The 9,559-nt window shown below is 34.5% G+C and overlaps 1 protein-coding gene across 1 annotated transcript in view; it reads left to right on the top strand.

Moving 5' to 3' along the window:
- Positions 1 to 5,259: 5,259 nt before the first annotated feature.
- The window catches only part of LOC106461371 (solute carrier family 15 member 1-like), a 56,853-nt gene continuing 52,553 nt past the window's right edge, over positions 5,260 to 9,559 (top strand). Inside the window, 1 exon segment of the mRNA XM_022388318.1 lies at positions 5,260 to 5,564. Within this exon segment, the coding sequence (XP_022244026.1) occupies positions 5,525 to 5,564 (40 nt within the window). The 5' untranslated portion in view covers positions 5,260 to 5,524.

The raw sequence follows: 9,559 nt of genomic DNA, 5'->3' as shown, positions 1-9,559 counted from the left end.
GTGGCAAGGGTGAAGATACTTTTATTCCTAGGATACCTCTAATAACATCAGAGATGCCGTTTCAGTTTAGGCGCTTACAATTTCCAGTAAGATTAAGTTTTGCCATGTCGATCAACAAATCACAGGGACAAACAGTGAAAGTTGTTGGGCTACAGTTACAAGAAGACTGCTTCTCTCATGGCTAACTGTATGTAGGATGCTCTAGAGTGGGAACAACTAACAATCTTTATGTATACTCTCCTTTTCGAAAAAGATATAATGTTGTATATAAAGAAGTATTGTAAATTCTAATTTCAAATAAAGCTTTGTTTGATTAAATGCTTTTTTATTTCATGCATCACAGCTTTTGTCTACTTACTGAATAATTTGCTAAAAAAAAAATACTGATCTATACATTTCAAATCTAAATTTTCACCGTGTAACGCCGGGTAACTCTGAGGCCGTAGATGAATTATAAGCTTGGTGGTCGGTAGTTTTGACTAAATGCTTTCCCAATAGTCTATCGCTTTGTGCGAAATCCAGCAAAAAAGCAGTGTTCACTTTGACTTTGTATCTATTTATTTAAAGAATGGTTTTGAAAGGTCTGCAATAGTTTAGTCATAGCGAAGAACTAAGGACAAGTTATAATTTATTGAATTACTTTGTTAATAACGTTGATGATAATGTTAACTTTTATAATTTATTGTACGTTTTATAACCTACCTCTAAAATTACAAGTTTATGTTCACACAAAAGTATATCTATCTATCTGAAAACCATGACTAGAATGTAATTTGTTTTCACTTAAATATTCTAATCAGAACTTCCATATAATGTGAAAACAGTATATGATATATAATAAATACAGCCACATCTATAAAACAGAAATGCAAACAGAAAATCCACCCAGTTTGTTTTGATGATAATACATTATGTGATTTATAATGTTTAAAGTTTGTTGATGTGTATATATATATATATGTAATATTTTAATCCATGAAAATTGCAGAATGCGAATCTTGTTTTAAAAGTATTTGCTATGTAACTGACTGCATGAATCTTTCTTCTTACATTAACCACATAAAAACATACCGGATAATTGTTTATTTGTAATTAAGCACAAAGCTACACAATGCTCTGCCCGCCACGGGTATCGAAACCCGGATTCTAGCGTTGTAAGTCAATACCGGATAACAGTTGATGTTCGAAAGTTATCTTGTGAGTTGTTTGTTTCAGATATACACTCAAAGCAAAACGTGGCCTACCTACCCCTAACTTTTCCTAAGTATGAACTGATAGACTAGCACTCACCACTAACTCTTGGGCTACTCAAGTCGAATAGTGGGATTTGATCACTACTCTTATAACACACACATGGCCCCAAAGTGCGGAGAATGATTTTATTTTTTTTCAGTAACGGGACGTGCACCATAAACATCGTTTCGTATTCCGACATGTTGCCCACAAAGCCACACCCAACCCACTTCCGAGTAGAAGAGTAAACACAGTTTTGATACAAAGTTGAAAATGAAATTAGAATAAAGATGTTGTCTAAACATCCAGTATTCTATCTTTCTGGAGAAAAGAACAATGGCAGGAAGATAAGAAAAATTGATAACTGAAACTTAAATAATAAAATTAAAATCATACATTGTTTTGAACTCACAAAGTAATCAATAAAGATAGGTTTAAAACGGAACATTCTAATTGCACTCGAATTATCTCGTTACCTTGCTCGTATAACGTAGTACCTTAATATGAAACATCCCTGAAATTTAAGAAAATCCGTATTTATATATATTAACATAAAATACACGCGCTCCGCTGCGGAGTTCAAAGGCCCCCTCATGATTCATAGAGGCCCCAAGGTACCGATAAAGCTCCTTCATTATCCCCAATTCCTTCTATAGCTAATGGTACCTGAACATGTGGCCCGCGTTTGGTCCCGCTAGTTTGTGGGTGGGGGGTATGAACACAGTTTTAAACAAGACGTACCCGGGATTCCAAAGGGGGTTAGGAATACATGCCTGGGTAACCATTCTGGTTCTTTTTAGCGACATAGATAAGGACACCCAACAAATTTGTTCTGTGGCAGAAGTTCGTGGCCTAAAACCAAAAAAAAAAAACCTCATACAGCGTGAATTAATATAGAATATCGTTAAATGACCTATAAAACCTTAGTTTAAATACAACATTACAATATAAATTGTCATACGCCTAACCTAATTAACTTCGATAGATAAACAGACACGTAACTCCCCGACTGTGACCGACTAGCCGAATAGCAAAATTCCTTTGCTAATCGACTACAAACACTGAATATATAAGCATCGTTTACTAAATTCTCCGAATTCTCATTCACTACTCAAATGAATACTTCGCTGACTGACTGGCACTCAATGAACTGAAAACTAAATTCAATGCTTCACTGATTATCGTATTTATGATGTATCCTTGTTTCCAGTTATTTCGCAATATTCCTCAATCATTAACATTTGTGAACATTCTAGGTTCTGTAGGACTACTTTTATAACTTTTTAAATTTTGCGCCATGATCATGTTAGCGGCTTTCTCTAGCAATTAATTAAATTAAAATATAGCTTACAATGGTTATACACCGTAATGTGTATTTTATACAAACTCTTCTTGGTAATGTGCTTATAATATGCCTCATACTAACTAAATTAAATCCCCTGTTCTATAAATAATTAACTGTGTAAGTAATATCTTTTATATGAAATGATGTATCATGTACATATAAATATCTAATTATAATGCCCCCAGTGGCGCAGCGGTATGTCTGTGGATTTACAACGATAGAATCCGGGTTTCGATACCCATGGTGGGCAGAGCACAAATAGCCCATTGTGTAGCTTTGTGCTTAATTAAAAACAAACAAACAATCTAATTATAGAAAATCATTACTCCATCTTGTAAAATAATGTACTTATATACATTTGAGTGTGTGTATATATATATCCTAGTTCCACAAGTGGATTGTTAGACAAGTAATGTTTTTTCATCGGCCCTCAATTCAAATATTATTATAATTAGATGCACTTCCGCAGTTTCCCCGAAAGTGTTCCGTTTCAAGAGTAAATAAGACCAAAATTAAAAGTGACGAATATTTTTTTTATTTCTTGCTTTTGAAGTTCATATGCCATTCTGTGCTGTAACCTTCAGAGTGCATAACTCTTCTCGTGATTCATGGCATGCGTACATTTTACTGACATCACGACAGTTAAGCGACTCTTATATGACGTCATTTTAGTGTCTACTGACTGATTGATAGACAACACACTATTGTATAGTGGTGCGCGTGGTTAAAACAGGTGAAATAAAGTTTTTCATGGCGAAACTAGTGCTGCCGACAATTCGAAGAAACATAGACCTATGCCTACGGTAGAAATGTTTGGAGATCTTTCAATTATTTGAGTAGTCTTATTTTTTATTATCCACATGTTCCTAAAATAAATATAAAGTGAAGCCAAACAGAAGTTGAAAAACCAACAGTGTAATACATGAAAAAACATACACTGTAGGCCTAATATTAGTAGAACCATTACTAATGGCATTAGTAACCATCGAGTCTACTGAGTATAGATATATTTTTTTCATTTGAAACATCTTAAGATCTCTAACAGGGAATTGAAACTGGGTAAGCTACAAAAAGGTAAAATAACTGTTTTTATTAAAGTATTTTGACCGAACGTTAGATAATCTATATAAATAATACACATGTGTTTGTCTGTCCGGAACTTTTCTCACAAATTTCTCGATCAAACTCTACAAATCTCATATCGTTAGAAAGGCCTTTGTCCGAGGAGTCAGGATTGCATATTGGCTATTCAATTCAAAATCACCTTACCTGTTTTTGCTTAGTCAAACTTTTCAATGCAACAAGAATTGTACACGATGGCACAATGTTCTTATCATCACGAGATGACAGGCGTCGATTTCAATTTTACTTTTTTATTTGCAAAATATGTCACACAAACAACACTTAACCCGCGTGTAATTTCCTCAAAAGAATGAAAATTACACTAAATACAGTTTCTATGGGCTTTCTCGACTTATTTAGGTTCAAAATACGCATGCGCAGTTCGTTCAAATCTATATGTTTATCAATTTGTGAACACGTATTCAGACGCTTCCGCGTACAGCTAAGTTTGCCTTCATTACAACTACATACTTACTTTACTTTGCAATAATTTAGCTTCGGTTCGTTTCTTAGATTGCTATTAACATCTTTTAGCTACTTTTTTGTTTACTTCGGGTTTTATTCTTTGTTTTTGTGAGATTATTTGTTTAACTCGTAAAACTGTGTCATACACTGAACGCTCATAACTGTACGCTACTCTGTACACTGTTATAAATACCATTACTATATTGTCTACTTTACGAGTAGTTTTATTTTTATCAAAGTCGCATAAGTATAGTTTTATTCAATAAAGTTATGTCTGCGTGAGTTTATTTCTGACCGAGTATTTTTTTTTCCAAATAGACCAGGAACTATCGATCTAATACATAATGCCTACAACAAAGAGTGGCTTAAATGGCGTGCGTGAAAATGACAGAATAAGGAAAATTCAACGCATGAAAACTACCACAAATGCTTTGCGGGTCGCGACTAGTCAGTTAATGATTTTGTACACTCAGTAATGTAAGATCATGAGTGAATTAAAAACAGGAAAGACAAAGAAGCCCACATTTCTTACAGTAGTTAAGCCTAAGAATGTCAATGGCAGCATTCTGCAGATATACAAAGCCACGCTTAGAAACGACGATAATGTCAGCAAAACGTTGTTACAGTAATGTTCAAGCGCTGGTAGAAAAACATTAACTGAGTAACTTTTTTTTATTGTTTTTTACTGAGATCAGGTTGACAAACAATATCCGTTTTTTTAATGACGTACTTACATAAATGTCTCAGGATGTATTTGTATATATATTCTTGTTAAATCATGTGCTATACTACACCTTATAATTCATATGTAATGTTCCTTCTTACTGGATAATGTGCTGTTATGAACGTGTTAATGTATACGCAATATCCCATGTTGTTGGATAATGTACTGTTTCATACATCTTACTGTATATGTAATATCCCATGTTGTTGAAGAGTATACTGTTTTACTTCTATTTTTGTGTATGTAATATCCCCTTTTGATCGATAATGACCTGTTCTGTACCTCCTACTGTATATGTAATATCACATCATGTTGGATAATGTACTGTTTAATACCTTTTACCATTGGATGGCACTCGTTCTGTAGTTTTGAGATCAAAGGTTTCACATAAGAGGTTCAAGCCGTTTTAGATAATTTCCCATTCACCTTGGCAGGTCTTGTGACCATATTTATTGATAACACAGCTAATAATACAAACGTTGGCCTTCTGGGAGTAGTTATAGTTCGCGAGTACAGACCGCTGAATACTTGAACAACCTCGTAGCCTGTGAAAAACGACCTTTTGCAGGTTTGTTTAACGCTTGCGAACTGAACGTTACAAGCACCTTGGGTGAAGCAACAACCTGTTCCAGACAATGTCATCTGAAAAGAAAAAGGATGAGACATCGAAGAGTTGTGAGTCTTCTATAATAATAATATTTAGGTTACTCGTATGTATGCCAAACAGTGTTGTTGCATAATTATATCGCAGCGTTCGTCTTTGTGGTATTTGATTGATAGTTGCCCAAAAGGCAGGAAGTGAGAGTATCGTTAGAATAATAACACAAATGTATTCCTTGAAATAAATTATTTCTTGTATTTTCTTGTCGACTGAGCATGTAACAACCGAAGAACTCCTTGCTATATTAAGTATTCACGAACTTACTAAAATAATCCTGTTTACTGTTATTATGGGATATCCTTGTTTAGTAGTGAACTGCAATATATTTTAGAATCATAATTTATTTACATTAGAGACTGGATGTTGTCGTAGTTGTAGTTCTCTTATTATTTTTTGACATTAGGTGGCTGGTTGGTGTCTTAGTCAGCTGTGTCTGATTATTGTGGATTTTGATTAGCTGTTTCTGATAATTTATTCATAATTGGAGTTAATTGTTGTCTTGGTCGGTTGCCTCTGAACTAGCTTCTTTTGTTGTCTTGATCAGCTGTTTCTGTTCATTTGTTCACACCGGGAGCTGGATGCTGTTGTTGTTTTGATTAGGCGCTTCTGGTAATTCTGTTCACATCAGATGCTGTTTTAGTCAGCTGCAGTTCTCACTTGTTTCTTCATATTGATATTCATACTGAAATGAGGTTGCTGTCAAATATCGTATATTATTCTGTTTCATTTTCTAGCTTACTAACATGTCTTAAACTGAAATTTACCAAGAGTAAAAATATGAGTAAAAACATAAGATTCAATAAAGTGGTATAAATTTGAATTTAAGTGTCTCATAGCAATGATCTTTCTTCTAACGTTTTAATCCTTCAAAGATATTTATTCTGTATACCGAAATATTTATGGAAACTGCAGTAAAGATTAAAGTAGATTATTAAATTAATATATAAAATGTTCATGTTAAAACGTGTTTCCTGTAGAAATAATACGTATGAATTTAATGATATTACAGGGAGATTGTTTGTTTTTAATTATGCACAAAGTTACACAAAGGCTATCTGTGCTCTGCCCACCACGGGTATCGAAACCCGGTTTCTAGTGTTGTAAGTCCGCAGACACACCGCTGTGTCACTGGGGGCTACAGGGAGATAACTTTGTTTGTTTGTTTGTTTGAAGTTAAGCACAAAGCTATACAATGGGCTATCTGTGCTCTGCCCACCACGGGTATCGAAACCCGGTTTCTAGTGTTGTAAGTCCGCAGACATACCTCTGTGCCACTGGGGGCTACAGAGAGACAACTGATGCTGGATAATTTGTACAAGAACAAGGTCTAAAAAATTATTTTTGCTTATTTGTCGTTAAGCACAAAACTACGTAATTGGCTATCTGAGATATTCTCACTTCGGGTATCGAAACCCGATATTTACTGTTATAAGCTCACAAACTATCCGCTGAACTAGTGAAGAGAAATTTGTTATTTATATCAAGTGAGCTGTTAATCAACTTTTTTATTTTATTTTATGAGAACCAAACTAGAATATATATACATTAATTTAATCGATTTTTTTTGTCATAAGTACACTTATTATATGGCAACTTTGTGGGATGATTGAAAAGGAGTTTCGATTTTTATTCATAATATATTAGTTTCAATAAAAAAAAACCAGAGAACAGTTTTATGTCCTACTTCATATACAGTGGTGTAGTGCTAAGTAAAGAAGTGCCGGGACGCAAAATCTACTACATAACCGCGTAAGGTGGAATTCGTTCGAAATAGTGGCGGTACGGCTTTCCGGCAAAAAAAATAAAAAAATACAGATACGCCGTACCCACGTATTCCCACCTCACTACAGCTTTGTTCATAAACCTTTAAATATTATCAAATACTGTTTTTTTAAATAAAATATTCTCAAGAGACATTTCAACATTATTCACTAGATATACTTACCTTCAGAGTGCATAATTAATGTTTGATAATGATTTTTTCGCCAGCTCCTAAGATTTCAGGCCCGGCATGGCCAGGTGGTTAGGGCGTTTGACACGCAATCTGAGGGTCGCGGGTTCGAATCCCTATCCCATCAATCATGCTCGCCCTCCCAGCCGTGGGGACGTTAAAATGTGACGGTCAATCCCACTATTCGTTGGTAAAAGAGTGGCCCAAGAGTTGATGGTGGGTGGTGATGACTAGCTGCCTTCCCTCTAGTCTTCCACTACTAAATTAGGGATGGCTAGCGTACATAGCCCTCGTGTAGTGTTGCGCGAAATTCACAACAAATCAAACCCAACTAAAATATTGATTTCTTTTAAAGTTTCGCGTACTGTTTCATTTTTCACGTGGAAAATATTTGCTTTTTAACAAATAATAATATCGTCTATTGGGTTAATCTAAAATCTAGATACTCCACTCGTATAAGATATCCTATGGATCATCTCTAAGTTCACAGACTTACAAGGCTAAGGTCTGTGGTTCGATTCCCTGCAGTACACAAGGTACAAGTAGCCCATTGTGAAGCTTTGCACACACACACACACACACAAATTACATAACGGTAGTGCCTTACAGGCGTTAAACACAGAACAAACAAAGGTAAAGCACAAGAAGGTTCATATTACACCCTGTAGATGCTTATCATAATAATGGTCTCAGATGACTGTCGGTTGAAACACGTATATTTATTCAATCGAACATAAATACAGGTTTCGTTATCTAATATATAGTAGCTGTTACTTGTTATTTACGGCATTGAACAAATTTTGAATAAGAAAGTAGTTTCTGAGTGTTTAGGTTCTTTACTACCGCCTGTAAAGTAGCCAAAACTTTGATTTCATCTCTAAAATAAAATTATGTTACAACTTTATGCAAAGAATTAGAATTCAATTTCCAAACACATAAACCGTCAGTTAACGAGATGTGTAAACACGTCAATACAAACAAAGACAGTATCATAGAGAAACACCCTACAGATTTATCAGTTTTTGGTTTGCAATATGTAAAATCCAATGGTATGAATCCCGAAATGAATTTGGATTCCCAAACTACTTTAAAACACCGTCCAAATACAGATTTACTGCTAGTGCTAGAAAAGCAACATCTACAGATTCGTCAATTCTAAATCGGCAGTGGTCTGAAATACATTAAGGAACATTTGAGTGTGCGTGTTTTTCTGTGTCCACTGAGGGGACGATAACCCCTGATTTTAGCATTATAAGTCCGTGGACTTACCACTGTCCCGCCGGGGAAAATGAACATTTCAAGAAATATTGCAATATTATCAAAGAAAGAACAGGTATTGGTTCGTTCGTTGTCGTCGGTAACTCCATTGAGTGTGAGTATAAACAGAAAAGTAAAGGCTGAATATAAAACGACAGAAGTTTTGTTTTTAGTAAACTTTAGACAAGTCTTCCTATTGATAAAATAAAAAGTCGTACATCAACAATTTCATGATTGTTTAACAGTTCTGGTAAATTAGTGCTTTGCGTTAATAAAAGTACATGTTTCAGTGATAATGTTACCCTTAAAAATTATCACTGTTTTACAATAAACAAATTCTTACGAGCTATGTATTTTTGACTTAACAACATATTTGTACAGTTGGGCCAACCCGGCTTCTAATAAATTCAGCGGATACCTGTGTTAGGTAAATTCAGCTCGAAAGTTGCAAATTTATATATATCCGAATATTTTTATCGAACATTACAAAAATTACAAAGCTTTGCACACTAGTCGTGCGTATAGATATATTGATGGCATCCTTGTACACAATTCTCAAGGTTTTTCTTGACATTGACAAACAGCTCTTTCAACAATAACAAAGTACAGTCCGTGGATTTGGATATCAACTTCGTTAATCAAACAATTTAATTTTGAAGCTATAAACTTTCCATTTCCGAATACAAATATTACAACAAAAAACTATATATATATTCAGTATCTACTATTCACAGCTGTTTATATATATATTAGAATTTGTTTAACCTTACAAAATTCCGTTGGAAGTTTGTTTTTTGTTTT

This window comes from Limulus polyphemus, unplaced genomic scaffold, assembly GCF_000517525.1.
Source record: "Limulus polyphemus unplaced genomic scaffold, Limulus_polyphemus-2.1.2 Scaffold945, whole genome shotgun sequence".
Classification (NCBI taxonomy): Eukaryota; Metazoa; Arthropoda; class Merostomata; order Xiphosura; family Limulidae; genus Limulus; species Limulus polyphemus.
The sequence above is the reverse complement of the archived record's forward strand: the minus strand, read 5'-3'. Positions and strand labels throughout refer to the sequence as shown.